The 22,500-nt window shown below is 45.1% G+C and overlaps 1 protein-coding gene across 1 annotated transcript in view; it reads left to right on the plus strand.

Annotated features, from left to right (window-relative positions):
* The window catches only part of dcc (DCC netrin 1 receptor), a gene marked incomplete at both ends in the record, with an annotated part of 118,699 nt that overhangs the window by 51,850 nt on the left and 44,349 nt on the right, over window positions 1–22,500 (plus strand). Inside the window, 5 exons of the mRNA XM_083641075.1 lie at window positions 6,901–7,060; window positions 8,830–8,984; window positions 11,757–11,905; window positions 12,255–12,393; window positions 16,488–16,537. Coding sequence (XP_083497201.1) covers window positions 6,901–7,060; window positions 8,830–8,984; window positions 11,757–11,905; window positions 12,255–12,393; window positions 16,488–16,537 — 653 coding nt within the window. The remainder of the gene's footprint in view (window positions 1–6,900; window positions 7,061–8,829; window positions 8,985–11,756; window positions 11,906–12,254; window positions 12,394–16,487; window positions 16,538–22,500) is intronic.

The raw sequence follows: 22,500 nt of genomic DNA on the forward strand, positions 1-22,500 counted from the left end.
GAAAAGCGCTATATAAGTCATCAATTATGTATTATATCTGAGGAGCACATGAACGCAGCATGAGTGCGTGCGTGTGTGTGCATTTGTGTGTGTGTGTGTTTGCGTGTGTGTGTGTGTGTGCGCGTGCGCGCGCGCGCGTGTGCGCGTGTGTGTGTGTGTGTATGTGTGTGGTCAGTGGAGCTGTATTGACACGTGCAGACAGACAAAGCGTTTAAAGACTCCGTGGAGAGTCAGAGCCCGCTTGACCTCTGAGCCCAGGGAGAAATTGGATTTCTCTGAGCAGCTCACACGTACACACACACACACACACACACACACACACACACACACACACTTGTCAGAGGAAGAAACGACAGAACGAAAACGAGTGGAGATGACAAGTGGGGGGAGGGGAGGAGCTTATCAGATGATGAGAACGAGAGGAACAAAATGAGGGAGGGAGAGAGGCCCTGTTCACAGCGGCTATTAGCGCCCTCCTGCTAGTTAGCTTAGCACAATGACTGGTAGTCTGTGGTACGGGCTAACAGAGCTAGTTAGCTTAGCACAATGACTGGTAGTCTGTGGTACGGGCTAACCCCTCCTGCTAGTTAGCTTAGCACAATGACTGGTAGTCTGTGGTACGGGCTAACCCCTCCTGCTAGTTAGCTTAGCACAATGACTGGTAGTCTGTGGTACGGGCTAACCCACCCCCTTAAATCACCAAATACACATTCATTCCAACAGCCGCAAAAACACTCTCATGTACCCCTTATGTACATGTTGTGACTCGTGCATTCACCACATTATGAAATAATGTATTGCGAGGCATTGCAATTTAGTAAGCAAATACATCACCAGTTCACTAGCCAGGACCGCGCCGCAACAATATACTGTATCTTTGAAGGGTTGAATGAAAGTTCAGATGTGTGTGTGTGTGTACTGTATGCTGAAGTGACGATGGAGGATGTCATCTGTTAGGCTGGTCTGGGAGGACGTGCTGAAGACCGGGCGGAGTGAGTCTCAGAGTGGGAGTTCCATCTCAGGCGTATTTCTATAGAGACATCCCCAGACAGAAGCTAGATGAGATACAGAAAGAGATGTGGGAGCGGTATGCACCAGATTGAATTAGGGATGCGATAGGAAGATGCATGAATGAGGGGGTGGGGGAGTGCAGAATGGGTTCGCCAGGTTATGAGTAAGCTTGTCAGGTGATTAAAAATGGTAAATGGCCTGCATTTATATAGCGCTTTTATCCAAAGCGCCTTACAATCAGTAGGTACATTCACCCATTCGTACACCCGCAGGGTGCTGGCACACCATCAGGAGCAATTTGGGGTTCAGTATCTTGCCCAAGGACGCTTCGACATGCTGGAGGAGGCGAGAATCGAACCACCGACCTCTTTTATCCAAAGCGATGACTGCACAACCCGCTCTACCTCCTGAGCTAGGTACCGCCACAGCCGCCCGTGATTAGAGGAGTGGTTAGTGGTTAGAGGAGGGGTTGAGGTGTGGCACTGCTCCCAAACCTAAGTTCACACATAGCGCTTTCAGACAGACACGGTTCTGGTTCTGGCTCTGGCTCCGTTCTGGATTCTCAGAACCTTGGTGCTTTCTGGCGAACCAGCCCGTGTTCACACCAGTTTAAGCGGAACCAAAGTGGGAGGACATTATTCGGTAGTCCTTCTTCAGTTTATTTTTATTTTTTTAAGTTTATTAATTATTTGGTCTGGCGTTCGAGTGAACCCAGCCTTGGCCCTCTCTTCTGCAAGTTCGGCATATGATTTGCTCTTTCTTGTACTGCTTTCTAGCTTTTCTTGAGATTCGGTAGATGCCCAAATCGCCACTAAACATTTGGTTTCCTCAGGAGACCACTGCAAATTATTTTTCTCTGTGTTGTCACTGCCTTCTTCTCCTTCCTGCTCGTTTTCACAGCCTAGAATGAGACACGCCCACTGATGATGTCACGGTTCCCAAGGAAAACCAACTATTTTTTGGTTCCGCTGAGAACCAACTTTTCAGGTTCCGAACCAATTATTTTCTCGGTCTGAACGCGCCGGCCAGTTCAGATTAGGGTTCTGGAACCGGAACCGGCACGGAGCCCTGCCGGTGTGAAAGCCCTAACAGTCACTTCTGGGTTTGTCAGGAAAGTGGTTCTGGCTATGTTTTTGCTTTACATTTGTACAAGCTTTGTAGAGCATTTTGGCATTGTTGGAATGTGTATTTGGTGATTTAACGGCGGTATGCTAGTCCGTCCTGCCAACTATCAGCCAACTATCTATCTTCTCTACGGTCTTACTGTCGGGAATCTCCCAGAAATGTCACCGTATTCCTTTGAACTGGCTAGGGCTGAAACGATTCCTCGAGTAACTCGAATAATTCGATTCCCAAAAATTATGGAGGCAAAAAGGATTTGAATCGACACGGCATTTAGCCCATAGAATGTATAGATGTATATTTAGATATTTAGACTGTGTTTCACACGGACGCTTATTAGTGTGGCACAACACGCTTCCGATGTGGAAGACGAGGCTACGAAGGGCTGCAAAGTGGAGAAAATAAATAGAAAATAGTGAAGAAACTGGCCTGACAGGCCACAGAAAACGACATAATCTGTTGTTTTCTGTTTTGGGATCTTTTCAAGTTGAAAAAGAACGAAAACTCTGTAGAGTGTGTCTATTGTAAGACCGTACTTGCCTACCAGAAGACGTCCATAACTGGAGCGGACCTGGGACCCGAGACAAGGTAACTAACATTAAGTTAATCAATATGATTGCTAATCAAGATTAAGGCTAGTTGTACACTCTTAGCCAGGAGACTCATTTTATTAAATTGGAAGCAGGCTGCCCCTCCTTCTTTTAAACACTGGATCAGAGATACATTACAATTTTTGAAACTAGAAAAGATTAGATTGGCTGTACGAGGGCCTAAGTATAATTTCAATAGCATATGGCAACCCTTTATTAAATATATTATTGACCAATTGTGAGAGAACAGTGTCTAATTACAGCAGAGAAAAGGTAGTTTACTATGAGCCAAATAACTGTACGCACTTTTTTTTTTTTTTTTTTTTTTTTTGTTGTTTTTTTGTCAGTCCCCATGGGGTGGGAGGGAGGGAGGGAAAAAGAAAAAGAAAAAGAGTTTTCATACTGTATTTTGTGATATCCTTGTGTTTCTGTGAAAACTGAGAAATAAAGTGATAAAAAAAAAAAAAAGATTAAGGCTAGTTGGTCAATATGACGGCTAGCTGCTGCATTCACACAGCGTTTTTTGATGTGGCTTTTTGTGAGGAGAAATACAAAGCACAACCTCACCTGACGTTAGCGGCTAATGTTAGCTCAACATCATCAGCCGGTTAGCAGTGCTGTGCACCAAGCAAGGCTAGGCGTGATTATTTCCAATAACGTTACATGACGCGCTATAATCCATTCACACACACACACACACACACACACACACACACACGCACACACACACACACACACACACACACACACACACACACACACAGTGATGCATTAAGAAGAAAGCTGAGAAAGCAAAATAATAGTTGGTGATAAATGTACATTAGCCAGTTGTATACGAGGGATCAGCCGAGCAGCATTTTGGTAAACAAACCACGTTACTGGGTGGCAACGGCAATGGAACCCTATGGAGCCCAAGTGGCACAAGGCTCGAGTGTCTGACTCTAGCCGGCCAACTCTGTTTACATTTTAAAAACTGTGACAGTTCACACAACTTTAACACAACATTATACATCAAACTCTTGAGCTAATTCTGCTCGCACTCAGAATGTCAAAATATAAGCGATGTGATGTATAGTTTTTGAGATATTAACGTTTGTTTGGCACAACTCATACTATTAACTGCAGCGGGGTTCCGCATTTCTGGGTGGCAAGTGACGTCACGCTGATTCGTCCTATATGAACTTACAGCATCATTTTAGGCCTAGTAATAAGTATCAATAATAATAATTAATTCATCTCTTTTTCAGTAAATCACAGCGTCGTATGGACAGCTCCATCATGTTCAACGGAGCAGAAGCAGCTGAGTTCACAGACAGCATTCTGAGCCTGATTGTTACAGACATGCTCCCACTGTCCATGGTGGAGGATGAAGGCTTCCAGAAAATGATTTTCACTTTCAATCCCAGCTCCACGCTTCCATCAAGAAGAACCTACTTCATGAACATGACGGAGGAAAAGTATGAAGACATCAAATTCAAGTTGAAGAACAAGCTTAAGAAGACGGACAGTATGGCGTATCAGGGGGAGATGTGTGTCTTTCTTGGGGAGGAACAGAAATGGAGTCCCACAGTCTGACAATCATGCCACTTGATTATTGTATTCAGTTGTATGCAATTTAAGAAATAAAATTAATTCTTTTTCTAAAAATGAAACCAATGTAGTTGTTCATTTTAAGAGACATATTTCCCATTGTATAATTACTGTTGCTCTTTAACACGTTCAGTGCCAGCGACGCCATATGGCGTCATTAGAAATTTACTGTACAGTGCCAGCGACGCCAAATGGCGTCATAACTCCAAATTGTTTTTTTGACGGGGGGGTGTCGATCTAAGCTTCTTACGTCGCCTCTAACAATATTGTAGCTATTGGAGGTCGATAACCTATTTTACAAACCCATTAGGTGGCGACAGCACTCTCCTGATCAGAGAAAAAGGAGCCAAACACACAGAAATAGTCACTGGTGAAAATGAGGAAATCGCATTGCATCCGTCCGTATGCATCGACGTGCCTCCATAAACGAGCACAACGCCAGCTGTGCCCCCAGCAGCAGCATCCGCTGTCACAACTGAGCACTTCCATGTACGCTGCAACAGCACATTCACATAATCAGCATTATTATTCCGAACTGGAAGCATGCCAGCCCGTGACAAACACACGCGGAACCAAAAAGCTGAATGTCGCGCACCATTCACTGTGTGTGCGCAGCAAACTCAGCAGAGACTGAGAGCCACCAGACACATAAGACACACCCAGGAGGCGTGTGCAGTTGAGGGGGGGGGGGGGGGGGGGGAGCACGGAGAGCAGCAGAGCAGCATACACTTCACCCAGACAGACCCAGACATCAGAAAATTAGCTTCAGAGTCAGAGATGTGCTTGAAATGTTTAATTTCACAAAAGGCTCATTATCTCAGCTCGTAGAAAAAAAGGTATGTTTTTCGTTCAATCAAGCTATCTTCTCCGGCTCATAACTAAAGAACGGAAAATGGGATCAATAAACTTTTTTTTGCAGGTGATAGAAGAGAGTCTCATCGTTATTTGTGCGTGTTCAGTGTTTACATAGTAATTATTAAAAAAATTATATGACTGTTTTAAAATGCATTGCGGCCTATGTGGCACAGCAAGCAACCTTTTGCCCAAGGGCCGTGGCACTGAAAGTGTTAATAACGCGAAAGTAGTTCTTATCTGGTTACTCGATCAATCGATGGATGAATCGGTAGAATACTCGATTACTAAAATAATCGATAGCTGCAGCCCTAAAACTGGCCCTGTTCACAGAGAGAGAGAGAGGGGGAGGCAGGGAGAGAGAGAGGGGTGAGTTATGAGGATGTTATTGGTGTGGGGCGATTGGTGTCAGTGTGGTTCTAGAAGATTAGTTTTCAGTTGGGAGTCTTTATGTGTTGTGTGAAATGATAGCCTCCATAATTACCCCTGACACACACACACACACACACACACACACACGCACACACACATACACACACAGTGCTTCAGAATCGAAGTGGGACAAGGCCATCAGCTCTTCCTCTGTGTGTGTGTGTGTGTGTGTGTGTGTGTGTGTGTGTGTGTGTGTGTGTGTGTGTGTGTGTGTGTGTGTGTGTGTGTGTGTGTGTGTGTGTGTGTGCGCGTGCGTGCGCGTTCTGATTAAGCTGACTGGTTACATCTCCCCATTATAAAGCAACTCAATCGTCAGAATGAAATGTTGGCGTTTGTACAATATCAACGTAAATTAGAATATACTTTCCTATAGTGGCCTACTATAATGTTATATAATCATGTTTTCCAGTCACTCCTGAGCAAACCAAGCAATACAACTTTTTGTACAACAGTTGTGTCTTCTGAATTTAAATATTAATATGTTTGTATGTCTCAGGAATTTAATTATTTAATTTGTGGAAATATATGCAATATGATGACAAAATAGTACAATGTATGCAATGAATTTGGGTTGAGGATTTATTTTGTTTTGCGATGGATTGAGATTTTTGTTTTTACAGTGGCCACTGAGGCAAACTGCTGAAAGACACCACGCATGTGCTAGCATCAATTTGATCACAGACTCAGGACACAGTTCTGCGAATGTTCAATGTTATAATGCTGTTTTTTGTAATTTTGTCAGATTGAGTAATTTTGAACAGTATTCATTGTTAATTTTCTTCAGTCAGCAGTCACTGTTTTTCAAAATGGATCTAATTTTGGAACCAAACTCTTCAAATTCTCTACACGCACTCTCATACGCGCACACACACACACACACACACACACACACACACACACACACACACACACACACACACACACACACACACACACACACACACACATGTACCTGCCACTTTTTCTTCTAGTCTGTGATCTTCTCCACTCTTTTTCCTTCCTTCCTTCCTTCCTTCCTTCCTATCTTCCTCTCTTCCACGTCTTCTCCTTTCCTTATCTCCGCATTTCATCCTCCATTTGCTCCTCTATTTCTCTTTGTGTTGCCCCCCCCCCAATGCCCCATGCCTCCCCTCCACCTCCTTGTATCTCCCTTGCACCCCCCCCCCCCCGCCCCCTCCCCTGGGTAAACTGTAAACAGAGGCCACACCCACTCAGCATAGCCCCGCCCACCCCTCCCTCCTTAGCCCTCCGCTTGCTCCGTCTGGCTCCCCATTGACTTACTCCTCCTCTGATCCCCCCCCAGTGTCCCCCAGCCCGGGCGTTGCCCTCCCCTCTGCCCCCCGCGACCTGGTCCCTGTCCTAGTGTCAAGCCGGTCAGTCCGGCTCAGCTGGCGCCCCCCGCTGGAGGCCGGAGGAGCGGTCCAGACCTACGGCGTTTATTACTCTCAGGATGGAGTCGAGAGGTAAGAGCCTGGTTTTCTCCAGTTCTTTGGTTCTGCTGTGTCGCCCCTAACGAAGTCTGGCTCTAAACGAGCTCTGGGACTGAACTACAAATGCAATTAATAGAGTAGCGCAGGAATGAGTCCTAAGACGTGGATGTTAGTGCTTCAAAACACAGTTTTGGTCTGTAGATAATGTATCCTTTCATAACAATTGGGGGGTGATTTTAAAGCAGCTACGAGCAAGATTTTCGATTGTTATTAAACAGTCTAAATTTAATATCGATGCATCACATCTTACCTCTAATAGTAGACGAGACCAACGCCGAGTAGTCTCGATTGAACCCCGAGTGAATCGGCCAGTGTTGTCTCTGTCTGTGGCCGGGGCAGATCAGGAAGTGAAATGAAACGGTTTGCGGCAGCCACTTCGGCCATAACCACAAAATAACAAAATTACTTCCAAACAAACTGTTAGAATATAACGAGAGATGTTCGCGAGAGTAGCAAGCCCCTGCATGGCGTTCTCCGTGTTTATGGTCTGTTGCTAGGCAGAGCGAAACGGTTGAAGGCAGGCAGCTGCCGTAAACCGTTTCGTTTCACTTCCGGGTTTATCCGGCCCGCAGACAGATAGAGAGAGAGAGCCTGGTGACGCGAGGTTAGTAGACAGACACAGACTCTATAATCATCAAGAGAGCAATCTCCGATTCACACGGCTTTGGTCTCAGCTACTATTATAGGTAAGATGTGATGCATCAATATTATAATTATACTGTTTAATAACAATCGAAAATCTTGCTCGTAGCTGCTTTAACATAACATCCATAACCTTGGAGTCATCTGTTACAGCAACCTCTCACTCGATCACCATGTCAAACACATCACCAGAACTGCCTTTTTCCATCTAAAAAACATAGCTCGTCTCCGCCCATAACTCTCCTTCCCTGCTGCTGAAACTCTAATCCATCACTTCCAGAATCGACTATTGCAATAGCGTTCTTTATGGTTCATCATCCAAGGTCCTCAACAAATTACAGTACATTCAGAATTCTGCTGCACGCCTCCTCACCCACACCCGCTCCCGTGATCACATCACCCCCGTCCTTCAGAACCTCCACTGACTCCCTGTCCCGCAACGAATCCAGTTTAAAGTCCTTTTCCTCACTCATAGAGCCCTCCACAACCAGGCCCCCTCCTATCTCACCGACCTGCTTCACCACCACACTCCTTCCCGCAGCATCCGTTCCTCTGATGCCAACCTCCTAGCCCCACCACTCAGCAGGACCAAGCGCCGGAACTGGGGTGACAGAGCCTTCTCCATAGCTGCCGCCCCTCTGGAACTCACTCCCAAAACACATCCGTGACTGCACCGACCTCCCCCAGTTCAAATCTTTACTCAAAACCCACCTATTCAAAACTGCTTTTAATGTTTGGTTATTTATGTCATGTGTGATTTTTATGCTATGTAATTCTTGTTTTTAAAGTGTTTTATTTTTAAATCATGTACTGTAAAGCATCTGAGTTTTTAGAAAAGCGCTCTATAAATTAAATGTATTATTATTATTATTATTATTATTATTATTATTATTATTATTATTATTATTATTATTATAACTTGTTTATAGTCAAATAGACGATAGTTTTGGGGATGAAGACCCCAAGATGGTGACAGTCACACTCCCATAATCTAGGCTTCAAAACGGGAGTGATTTTTTTTATAGGGTCTGTGTTTTCCCACACAGGGAGTGGTCAGTGAAGGTGTCACCTTGTATCGCTGCTGTGTTTTTCCCACACAGGGAGCGGTCAGTGAACGTGTCGGAGCCGGACTCTCTGGAGCTCATGGTGTCCGGCCTGAAGCCAGAGGAGAGCTACACCTTCAGGGCCGTGGCATACAACCACCTGGGCCAAGGAGAGAGCTCTGCTCTGCTGAAGATCACCACAGAACCTGACCGTACGCACGCCCCCACACACACATCGTATGATATGTGATATTTTGTGCTTTCTATGAATTACTTTTAATGTAGCCCACCTTTTAATTGTCTCCTGCTCAGGGACTACAGGTGCAAATTGGCTGTTATAGTTACATTTACATTGATATTGATATTGATTAATGTGCACTGTCCCTGAATAAAAAACAAATAATTAAAATAAATAAAACATAGTAATTCATATCGATGTTTTCACTGCTGATCGATGTATCGTGACACCCCAAAAGGGCAGTTGATTTTTTTTTGTTAATGTCATATTTAAGCCCACGGCCCGCCATGTAAATATTGGACAGTCCCTAACAGCTAGTTAATACCAGAGGCTATACTGTATGTATTTACTGTCTATCATGCGTCAGACGTCAGAGCATTATTATGTCTGACGTTTGTCTTTATGAAAAAAGGAAGGTGAAGCTCCAATTTTACCTTTTATTAACTCATTGAGTGCCAATGACGTCGATCGGCATCAAAGTAAATAGTAACGTTGAGTGCCAATGACGTCGATCGGCGTCAAATGCCGGGGCACGGTGGCTCAGTGGTAGAGCTGTCGCCTCGCAGTCAGAAGGTCCTGAGTTCGATTCTCGCCTGGGACACTGTGGGCGCTGTGGTTGTGTTCCCCCCCATATCTTCAGTGCCTACTGCCCAGGTGGGGTATCTCGTCGTAAGGGCCTTTCTGTCTGTGTGGAGTTTGCATGTTCTCCCCGTGCTCCCCCAGCGGGGTTCCTCCGTATATAACCCCCCCCCCCCACTAAAAACATGCAGAAGATCAGATCGTCATCGTCATCCGACCAGTGACGACAACATCCGAAGTCGGTCCCCGGGCGCTGTACGAGAAAGCGACCACTGCTCCTGGCCTGCCCCAGGAGGAAAGGACAAAGCCAGGATGGGTTAAATGCAGAGGACAAATTTCACCGGCCACCGTCAGCATGTGTGTGTTGTGGCCCTCCGTGCATGTGTTGTAGTGTGTTGTGTGACAATAAAGACGGGCTGCCGTCTGAAAAATCGTTTTTTTTTTTAATGCGTTTTTTGACGGTGGGACGTGGATCAAAGCCTCAGGCATCTCCTGTACAAATATTGTAGCTATTGAAGGTGTATAACCTATTTTACGGACTCATTAGGTGGCGACAGTGCTCTCCAGATTAGAGAAAGGTCAGGAAAACAGCAGGAAAAAGCCCCGTGATGAAAGAGAAACCGATGCATGCTGCAGCCAGAGCCATATAGATTGCTCTGGCTGGAGTTAACGTTGGCTGCGAACAGCAGTCAATCCACGCCCACAACTGAGCCCCTCTGTCTCTGCTGCATAGTTTGTCCACACGATTAGCTGCCAGAAAAGCAGCACCCGACGCCGAAGGGCCAAACCATTCTCAGCAGTCCGGTTTGGCTTTTCGGTGTCGCGCTGGGAGCCGGCGCACAAAAACGGAGCACTCCGAAAATAGACGCTGGGTGCGTGAGGCTGTGTGTTAGTGTGGGGAGGAGTTTGCAGCTGAGGGGGGGGGAGAGGGGGGTGGGGCACGCAGGGCACCACACAACTACACCACGTCACTACATCAGAAAATATTAGCTTCAGAGTCAGTGAATGTGCTTGAAATGCTTTATTTCACAAAAGGCTGAATATCTCAGCTTCTAATTTGAAACGCCTGTTTTTGCTGAAAACAACCTATCTTCTCCGGCTCATAACTAAAGAACGGAAAATGGTATCAATAAACTTTTTTTTGCTGATGATACAATAGAGTCTCCTCGTTCTTTGTGCGTGTTCGGTGTTTACATGTTTACAACGCTCTGAAACTCTGGCACTGGGAGCGTCCGTTCTCCAAAAGTGGCTGGCACTCAATGAGTTAAGTGGAGGAAGAGAGATAGCTCGAAAGGTCACTTGTGGATGGCTAAATAAAAGGTAAAATTGGAGCTTCAGTGTGCAGACCTTCCTTTTTTCATACTGTACTGTTTTTTGGTTCCTGCACCTGCTTTACGTTTGTTTGGATGTGTGCGACTGCCTCAAATACTTTTTGACGTTTGTCTTTAGCACAAAATGAGGACAAACAGTGTGGCTAATCAACAGACCACGTTAGGGCTGTCACTTTTTATTCAAAATTCGAATTTAACTTCGAATGTGGGGGAGGAGGGCATGTTCGAATGTATAATTGACCTGTTCGATTTTTTTTTTTTTTTTTTTTTATTAAATTGTTTTTTGTTTGTTTTTTTGTTTTAATTAACCAACTGCTACTTGCTGGTAATGTTAATCCCATGTCAGAAAAAGTCTCCAGATTTGTCGCGTTAGTCTCTTATTGTCTCCAGGGTCTGAAAAGTTGTCTCGAGTTGGATGCAGCCAAGTTTGTGAGGCAGTGTTGTGACTGTGAGTGTCCAAGCTAACACAGCAGCGGAGAGGAGCTGACTGACTGGACCATGACAGCTGAGGAATTTTTTTTTATATTCTTTTAATATTTTATATTATATTATATATATTTATACGATGTAACCGGCAGGCGCGGACTGCATAATCGGGCACGTCGGGCCGATGCCCGGTGGCCTGGCCTGCAAAAAAATAAAATAAAAAATTAATTAATTAACCAAAAAACTTTGAATATATTCGAACATTTTGCGGGCAATTAAAGTTCGTTCTAACTTTATTTTGGGAAAAAGTGACAGCCCTAGACCACGTCATGACTCAGCAATACATGAACTATCTTAGAAATTAGCAAATCCACTGGAGGGGGCTTTAAGCAGTGTTGCTGTGTGTACAGTCCAGGTACCCAGCGTGGTGGAGAGCCTCCAGGCAGAGCCTCTGTCCCCCACCTCGGTCCAGGTGAGCTGGGAGCCTCCAGCCCAGCCCAACGGCCCCCTGCTGGGCTACAGACTGCTGTGCAGCCAGGGCCACGGGGCCAAGGAGCAGGTACGTACTAGGCGGCTAGCTCGGGCTTTGACAGAAGTGATATTGCAAAGGTGTAGTACCTCAAATGGCCACTTGGGGCTGTATCCAAAAAGGGTTAGGGTTAGGGTTAGGGTTAGGGTTAGGCCCGACTTTACAACAGGATTAAAACATGTTTACAGACTGGGTGTCCGGGTAGTGTAGCTTTAGATTCCCTGCTTAACAAGGGTCATAGGTTTGCACCCCCGTGTTACCTCCGGGGGGCGCAACAACAACTACTACTAGTACTACTACGACGATGATGATGATGATGATGATTATTGTTATTATTTAATTGCTCCTGATATGATTGAGTTTCCTCTGTGTGTTTCAGAGTCTGGAGGTGAACGGGCTGAACTACAAGATGGAGGGCCTGGCACCGTTCACAGAGTACAGCGTGAGCGTGGCGGCACTCAACCGCTATGGCGCCGGAGCCGCTGGCCAGCCTGTCAGCGTCCAAACACTGTCTGATGGTGAGAACCAAACTGAGTACAGCTCAGAGGCGTTTGACCAGGGGCCAATGTGGCTCAGAGGCGTTTGACCAGTGGCCGATGTGGCTTTGGGAATATGCAATATGTTGCTGCTGTGGAAATAAAGCGTTTGATTGAGCAAAAAAAAACACTTATTTGGTATGGTTTGGTAAATCTGGCATTTTAATTACAGTTAATCGATTGCTTGCTCGTTAACATTACCGACGGTCGATTTGCGAATTTGCCTACAATTTGCAGCCCTACTTGTAAGGTAAATAATGATAAATAAGCAGTAAAATTTTTAGACCGCCGTGGTGTGTTTAAACAGAACACTGGGATTAATGTTAATGCAAACTCACTCCTAGAATCCATTACGTTATGCTTGCCGAGTTGAAGACTGGCACTCTTTCCGTGTAGACGGATTTGCGGATCCAAATCGATCCGATAAAAAAATTGTGCATTGCAGAGGCATTGAAACGGTATCAGTAAACCGCTTGGTCACTTTTAGACTGAAGAAAAAGCCTGTCGTTTGTTTCTTAGTGGCTTTTTGGGCCGATCTAAAAGGGGGATTCATTATAGGATTTCTTTTCAGCCATCAAAAAATCTCTCCTTCTCACTCACACACGCTCACTCCTCTCTCTCTCTCTCTCTCTCTCTCTCTCTCTCTCTCTCTCTCTCTCTCTCTCTCTCTCTCTCTCTCACAGACACACACACACACACGCCCTCTTTGTGTGTGGTTTCATTAGTTGACTCGTGGTCCTATAATTAAGCAGGGAGATGCTTTCAGCCTCTCAGCCTGTGACGCTAATGCAGTCTGACACTCCACTCGCTCAACACACACACACACACGCACACACACACAGGGCAGAAGAAGTGTGTACGTGCACGCTTGGTGTGTGTGTGTGTGTGTGTGTGTGTGTATGATAATGTGGCCAGAATGAAAAAAAGAGGGAAGGTGACAGCAGCTATTGAAATAGCATGGTGGGCAGTAAAGGCCCCATCATGTTTGAGCAGAAATGTGTGTGGGGTTCTGTTCTTTTGATTTGATTTGATTGAACCTTTATTTAACCAGGTAAGCCATTAAGAACTGTTCATTGGTGGTGGGCGGGGGGGGGGGGGGCATCTTTATTTAATTTTGTTTTTGCTCCAACTGAAATGTTTTATGGTCGTCACGATTCAGCAGGTCACGGGTTAACTTGGTTTCAGCCTTAAAATCATATCCACCTTATTTTTGAATGCCCCGCTGTACAAATAATTGTGGGTACAAGTTCCGGTTTAACATGACTTATTGTTGCAGCTTGCCATTTCCTAAAACGGTATTCTACTTGATTTGAAAAGATGGCCGCCTACACTCCCTTGTACCCTGGCTGAATTGAACATAACTTGGCCAATACGTATGTAACATACCAAATAAAACAAACAGTAATGTCTTTATTTGATGTAGAATGCTGAGGACATGTAACTGTTTTGTTAAACTCGCGTTCCAGGAACATTGTATTTACTGCACTGTTCTAAAATAACGTTAGTGGCGCGCGAGTCAGAGAGCCTGTTCGTCCTGGAAGCCACTCGCTTTGCACCAGAACACAATCGATTTGGGGGTGGAACTAGCCAGGATTGCCCAACGCCAACGCCAGTGCCCAGAACTGTCAAATCAAATCATCGACAGATGGCCCGCCTCCCAGTATTTTCAGAGTATCAGACTAGGATACAGAATGTGACAAATATAGCCACGTTATGGTTAAAAACAATAAACTAACGAGGGTGATCCGTATGGAAACAGTGTTACTCAAAATGGTTAAAAGTTATATTAATTTGGTCATTCAGTGGCGTTTTACTGCCATGTAACATAGCTAGCTAGCCGCTAACATTAGCCACAGTACACATGATGCACTGCGCTCTTAAAGGGATATTTATCGACGAGATTTTTGCCCAGCTGGACCTGATTAGTGATTTGCTTCGTTCGCCCAGACGGGTTTCAAGCTGTCAGCAACAAGGCTGGGAGGATCACACCGGAAGAAAAATGCATAGGCATCATGGCCGCTAGAAATAAGGTGGATAAGGATTTTTCGAAATTTCTATGGAAAAATGAATGAACTCTCTTCCTGGGCAAAATAAAATGTCACGTGACTGTTCAGCTCTATTCCCCCCTGCTGTCCCAGCTGTTGCTCCGCCCCCTCTGTCGATCTGGGGAGAGTTGTAGACTAGCACGTGTCCTCCGATAGATGTGCACTCGCCAGCCGCTTCTTTTCACCTGACAGCGAGGCGTAATGACGCGGCGGAGATCGTAGCTTTGACAGTTGACAGGCTGTGAAAAAGGGGCTAATGAGAGGGAGAGAGAGACAGAGAGGGAAAGAGAGAGAAAGAGAGAGAGAGACAATGAGAGGGAGAGAGAGACAGAGAGGGAAAGAGAGAGAAAGAGAGAGAGAGAGAGAGACAGAGAGGGAGAGAGAGACAGAGAGGGAAAGAGAGAGACAGAGAGAGAGAGACAGAGAGAGAGAGAGACAATGAGACGGAGAGAGAGACAGAGAGGGAAAGAGAGAGAGAGACAGAGAGGGAGAGAGAGAGAAAGAGAGAGAGACAATGAGACGGAGAGAGAGAGAGAGACAATGAGAGGGAGAGAGAGACAGAGAGAATGGAGGCATCTTTCCAGCAGAAATTTCAGGGAAAGAGAGAGAAAGAGAGAGAGAGAGAGAGGGAGAGAGAGACAGAGAGAGAGAGACAGAGAGAGAGAGAGAGAGAAAGAGAGAGAGACAATGAGACGGAGAGAGAGACAGAGAGGGAAAGAGAGAGAGAGAGAGAGACAGAGAGGGAGAGAGAGAGAAAGAGAGAGAGACAATGAGACGGAGAGAGAGAGAGAGACAATGAGAGGGAGAGAGAGACGGAGAGAATGGAGGCATCTTTCCAGCAGAAATCATACAACACAAAACAATCTGAAATACTTGTCAATATACACACACGCGCGTGTGGACAAACGCACACACAGACACGCACAGACTCTCTCTCTCTCTCTCTCTCTCACACACACACACACACACGCACACACGCACACACACACACTGTACACACACACACACACACACATAGTGTACACACACACACACACACACACACACACACACACTGCCAGACTGGCTGTATTGTGAGTCTTCCGTCTGCGTAGCGAAGATAACAATGACTTGTTGTCTAACTGCACCTATCACACACACACACACACACACACACACACACACACACACTCACTCCCACATAGGGAAAAATACATCAACAGAATCTCTCTCTCTTTCTCTCCCTCCCTCTCTCTCTCTCTCTCACACACACGTGCGCGCGCGCGCATACACACACACACACACACACACACACACACGCACACAGCTGAATCAATAGATAAGCTGTGGACAGTTAATCACAGGCTGCTGGTTGCTTTATGCAGATTAGTAGAGTTAGCATGTAACGTTGTGTGTGTGTGCGTGCGTGTGTGTGTCTGTGTGTGTGTGTCGTGATTATAACAACACACCATTTGAACCAAAATATTCTGTCTTCTTTCATCTGTCTATTACTATCATCATCATCATCATTGTTATTATTCCTGGTTGCATTGTGCTGTTGTACTGTAATATCGTTACGGCTGTGATTTGGTCGTAAGATAATCACAGCTGTGACAAAACGATACAGTACAACAGCACGGGCTAGCTCGATTGTGATATTGCTTTTATACAACAGCTGTACAGTGTCAACAAAGCTAGTAATCAAGTAATAACATCTTTTTAAAGTAATGTGAGACAACAGATACTTTCTCTCTGTTATTTGTCTCTGCAACATAAACATTTCCCTCAGGAGTGGACTACCAAGTGTTGCCAAGCAACAACAGGTAAACTTGCTGCCTGCAGTTTCCCGACGGCAAGCTAGCTAAGCTAACGTTAGCTACTTTGAGGTCGGCACAGGTTATTTCAGCTTACCGTTCATAATTAAGGTTAAATCTATATCGTTGTCCCTGGGTGAAGACGCTGTTTGAACGCAACCTAATCAAGGTAACATTAGAACAGAATCAAGCTGAGATGTCTGATGAGATGTTTGATGAGATGTTTGTGTCTCCACAGTTCCCAGCGCTGTCCCACAGAACATCAGCTTGGAGGTGGTCCTGTCCCGGGTGAGTCTGTGTCTATCTGTCTGTTTCTCCAGCTTCTCCTCTCTCTGTCCACTCTTCACAACAACAACCTCCTTCACACTAACAAGCCCCTCGTGTCAGAGTGTTGTGTAGTCCTCCAGCAGCTGGGAATCGAACTCAGAACCTCCGGCATGGGAGCCGGACGACACTCTAGCAAGGAGGGTGAAACCCCCGGGGCCAGTTGCACCAAGTGGTCTTACGGCTGGTCTTAAGCTAAGCCGGTCGTAACTTTACCACCTAACAGCTACGCCGGTTGCACCAACAGGGCGTAAGCCTTTTTCTCACTAAGACCAGTCGTAAATATTACGCCTGGTCAGGAGGAGGCGTAAGGTGCCTGTGCCTCTAAGAGATCTCCGTGGTAGTCTATCAGCGGAGACCTGCTGTGATTGAGTCCTCGCCGTCCTCATCGTCGTAAAGTCGCCTTCGAAGCATGACGTTTGATTATAACAAACTAGTTGTGTGGCTTAGCCTTCCCAAATGTTGAGGGTCATTTTTTAGAATTTAATACATAGAATTGGGAACGTTACATTCAATTTCATTCAGACTGTCTGGCACTCAATCGCCGCCATTTTTCCCCCAGAGCAAGGGAGGGTGGGAGGAGGGAGGGTGTAGTGATGCACATACAGTAGTGGCTGATAGAGCGTAGTGGCACAGTGACGCTCCAAGCAGGTCACGAGGCACATTTTTGCAACATCATCCAATCAGGGGGCATTCCCCGGCAATTCACATGGACGCGCATTGCTACGACCGGCGTAGTTAAGACCAGACGTAAGCCCTGTTGGTGCAACAGGCGTAAATCCACTCTAAAGACTGGTCTTAACTAAGACCGACGTAGGAGTTACGACCAGGCATAGGTAAGACCACTTGGTGCAACCGGCCCCTGGGCTGTAGCATCTGTGGCTACAGCGTCTCTTGAGGACATCTGACCTGGTTTATACAACAGAGCAGCTTATTGTTGTGTTTGGATGTTCTTAGCAGCCATGTGTTATACAGTACAGCAGAAATGTTTGAGTTGAAATCATTTGATCATCTCTGTGTTGACTGAGCTGCTCATCTGCTCTCTGCTCATCTGAGCTTTCTGCACTCAACTAGGCAAAGGTTTTCACCTTCCTTCCCTTTTTCCTTTGCTTCACTAAAAAGCTTTGCACATGTATGAGGTGAATTAAGGCCACGGGCATTGAAGGAACATCATGTTATCTTAGACATTCAAGTGATGTGCATTCAAATAAATAGGCATAAATAATGAGCTGGGGACACTTGGAAGACACACACACACACACACACACACACACACACACACACACACACAGACACACTTTTGGTGAGGGCATCGAATACACAACACCAACACTCCCTGGGACACCCTGTACATTTAGCATAGTCAACCGCGGGAAACTGAGTTATTATTACTAACTGACAAATAAGGAGCACAGTAATTGGAAGCATACTGCTCTATTGAGTCAGCTAGTTTCTATCAAAAGGAATACATAAATCATTTAAAGAAATCATAGTATTATGTTGCTCCTCCTAAACACGCCTTTAGAGTAAGATGGAAATAATTTTTCCCCTTTCTTTGCCTACAGGCACTCAAGACAGAAAGAAAATGATAAAGTAGAAAATGATTATTTATTTTTTCCTCGTGCCTCGTTTTTAGTGAATTCACAGTTTTCCAAATAACAACAACAACCACCATCATCATCATCATGTTTCCCCCCCGGAGTGAAATGTTCTATGGTCTCTCCTGATTCTAAATATAGTTGAATCGCTTGGTTTGACCAAGTAAAACCTTTTTTTATAAGCATTTTACCAAATGTCTATGCAAAAATAATCGCAGAAAATCCCTTGGTGCATATGCCGAACCAGGAAGAGGGCGTGACTTTGGCTCTCTATATATTATATAATAATATAAGATAATAATAAAAATAGTTCTGTCTGCAGAGCTGGATGCTGCCAGCTTTTCTGCAGAAGAAGAAAAAAACACTAACTGCTGAGATTTACAAAGTTTCAGCCAGTCTGCACTTTGTCACACACACACACACACACACACACACACACACACACACACACACACACACACAAAGTTCTGATTTGTAAAGGTGTTTTTTCATTGAAGAGGTTCATTCATTAAAAAACAATTTCAGATTTATTTTAGTTACCTTCAGTCTGCAGTGAGCAGTTTCACAGCTGCAACAAGAGAGAGAGAGAGAGAGCAGAGATAAGGGAGAGAGAGAAGGAAAGAAAGAGGGGGAGGGACAATGAGAGAGAGGGGAGAGAGAGAGAACTGGAATCCATTCAATAGATTTTCTCTTAATTTCAGAACATGGAGACGGACCCAACATACAGAATACCTCGCACGCACGCACGCACGCAAGGTGCACACACACACACACACACACACACACACACACACACACACACACACACACACACACACAATTGTTTTTCCTTCTTTCTTGTAGTCGGTGTTGTTTGTCATCAGTGCAGTTCCCCTTCCCCCATTCACACATCATGCTGTCCCACTCTTCACCCCCACCCCCATCCTCCCCTGATTGCACCGCTCCCCCCCAATTAGTCAAAATACATACAAATCCGACACTCTACTTTCATGGGTCCCCAGCAGCGAACCCGCCAACTTTGAAGTCGATTGGACAAACGCTTCTCACGACATCATGAGAAGAAATAAGAAACAATAACTGTCCAAGGATTAAGCCTTGAGGAACCCCACATTGGATGGTAGCTTTACATGATTCACAGTCCTTAATGACTACATACTGCTGTATGTTCTTGAGATTATCACCTAGCTAGTCAAAAACAAGGTGTTTTGACAGGTTCAGAAATATACCTAATGCATATTCATTTTGATCTCGTGCCGATATGATTTTATCAGCTGAAGCTTGTAAAGTATATTATTCAAATCCAGGTGCTGAGAGACTCTTTTGTTGACAAGCTTTTCCAACATTTTTGAAAAACAGGTTAGTATTGATATGGGTCTATAATTTGTGAAAAGACGGGCGTCATCAGCTTTATAAAGAGGAATGACCTTTGCCAACTTCAGATCTCTGGGAACTTTACCCGTATGAACTCCCCTAAGAATCTCTCTCTCTCTCTCTCTCTTTCTGTCTCTGTCTGTCTCTCTTTCTGTCTCTGTCTGTCTCTCTCTCTCTTTCTGTCTCTGTCTGTCTCTCTCTCTCTTTCTGTCTCCCTGCTTCCCCTTCCCTCTGTCTCCACCTGCCCCCCCCACCCCCCCCGATGTAATCAGTGCTGCTGTAATCAATTAGGATGCCGTGGAGTGCAGGGGGAACAGGTGCTGCTAAATGTTAATGGATTCCTCTGTGAGTTACACAGGCTGCATATTTAAACTGCTCGCTGGCCCCATGTACACGATGACTGATGTGTGTGTGTGTGTGTGTGTGTGTGTGTGTGTGTGTGTGTGTGTGTGTGTGTGCGTGCGTGTGTGTGAGAGTGAATATGACACGAGCAGCAGATGTGGAGATCTGTTTGTGTGTGATACAATTTGTTGATGTGTAAGTGGCTGTCCACCCTCTGTTGTGTGTGTATAGGTGTGTTTGTGTGTGTCCAACCGTGTATTATGCCAAAGCATGTAATAGGCACGCCACTCCAGCACCTCACTGTCATGTGCTGCCTCCAATTTGAAAATGTTGAATTCCGTCCAAGTTTGGTTGTTGAACAGGGTGGGAATTACACAGAGTCCATGGCCTCCGTTGCACCCTCCCACTGGCCATGATGCCCTGAGATCCCTAAGGCCACCTTGGCAGTGCCCTGCTACCAGCCTGCTACTGTCAGTTGCTTTAACCCATTGATACCTGATGCAGCATTTGTGTGTGTATCCCTTTAAGACGCGGTTCGCGGTCTTAAAGGGATACACACACAAATGAGGGATATACATGCAAATGCTGCATCAGGTATCAATGGGTTAAAAGCGCCAGTGGTCTCAGTTTAATGTAACCCTAACCCTAACCCCAAAACATGACAAATACAACATTGTTACACCTTCAAAATTAGTTTTTCTGCATTAAAAATACTTGATTCAGCATTTTTGGCTTCCCATAACCATAAAAATGGGGGGGGGGGGGGTCTATTTTTCTATTGCCTGTGTAGCCTATTTGCGGTTCTGTGGGTTCATAGCGATCTCCATGTGATCTAAATGGGCTGGTCTTATAGAGGAGATTGTGCTTGGGAAAAAACGTCACTTTTTAAGATGGAATATTTAGGCAAAATGACAAGTAAAGACTTGAGCACTGGACAGAGATATCAGTGCTTAATGAAAGCACCGCTCTGGCGGTCAGAAAGGGATTGATTTTTCCGTTTCTGTTGTTGCTCATCACAGTTTGAGCCAACAAATGTGTTATGCATGCATATTATTCTGATGAGTAAGGGGATTTATATATAGCTCTTTATTAAATCCCTTAACTTATAATTCTGATGATTAAGGGGATTTATATATAGCTCTCTATTAAATCCCTTATTCCCTCACTTATGGCAGAACAGTCCTTTAGACTCTTTTCAAGAGTTCTCTAAATTTCAAGTCATAGTTTGAGCCCTGTAATATTTTATTGACTTCTATATGTCTCTGATATACTGTTTTCCTAGACATATACATATATAGCTATATATCTATATGCTATATATCTATATATCTATATCTATATCTATATCTATATCTATCTATATATATATATATATATATATATATATATATATATAGATAGATAGATAGATAGATATACACACACACACACACACACACACACACACACACACAAACACACACGTATATGCATACAATTCAAAATACATACTACAGCATGCGCTGTAGTATGTGATGTTGTGATGTTAACTGGAGTCGTAAGGTGTTTTGGGTCTATCGAACATCATACACCCTCGCCCAGTAGACCCAGCCGAGATTAAGACCCCGACCCGCATCCCAGAAGCAGCCGCTCACGGATCAGCCTTCCTACTCTGTCTGCAACGTTGCCCGCGGAAGGGCCGATCACGCCCAATACGCTGCAATAGAGTTAGTGCTACACCGCAGCATTGAAAGACCCTTCGGTGCATGGAGGGCTAAGGCCCTGTCGGTGAATCCAGGCCGCGCTCCTCCTTTGTCTCACCAGACCCTCCCAAAAGGCAATCCTACTATGCCGAGGATGCCTCGAGGAGGCCTGTGCGCTGCACGTCATTCGCCTGCGGCGCCGGCGAGCACCTCGCTCTAGCCTGAAGGACCCTATCTTTACACAGCTTTTCAGGAGGCTGATCCGTAGCGTTTGTGGATTTCTCCCTCACGAGAGAGCCAGGCTGGGGTGCTAAACCCATCCCGTACCGGGTGCCGTCTCCCCGACCGTCACCTGCCTCTCCAGCTTGTCACCAAACTATTCTTGGTTGTCGCCTAGACTATTCCTAAGTGTCACTGGCCAGGGGAGCCAGACTAATACAATTCAAAATACATACTACAGCAGCGTATACATATATATGTATACATTATGTATATGTATATATATATTTTTTTCTTTTCTATATATTTATCTATTTAAGATAGCCTACTTCCCTGTCTCTGTAATTGATGCTGTTTGCCTGTTTGTGCTGTGGCCTCACCTCCTTCTCTGTGATTGGCGGTATTGCAGCTTCCAGAGATGAACTTATTACTGATGTTCTTTCTGGGTGGTGTTTTGACCACACCTATCCACCTTATTTTTGAATGCCCCACTGTAAAAAAGAAGCGTGGGTACAAGGTCCGGTTTAACGTGACTCATTGTTGCCGCTTGCCATTTCCTTTGTTATACTCTGGCTGCAGACCCGAATTATAAACCGGAAGCTGGAGTCCGTTATAAAAGTTATAAATATAGTCACGTTATAAACAACTAACCAACGCTGGAGGTCCGTATGGAAACTCGAAATGTGTGTTACTCGAAATGGTTAAAAGTTAAATC

The sequence above is a fragment of the Poromitra crassiceps genome (assembly GCF_964638095.1).
Source record: "Poromitra crassiceps genome assembly, chromosome: 8".
NCBI classification, from domain to species: Eukaryota; Metazoa; Chordata; class Actinopteri; order Beryciformes; family Melamphaidae; genus Poromitra; species Poromitra crassiceps.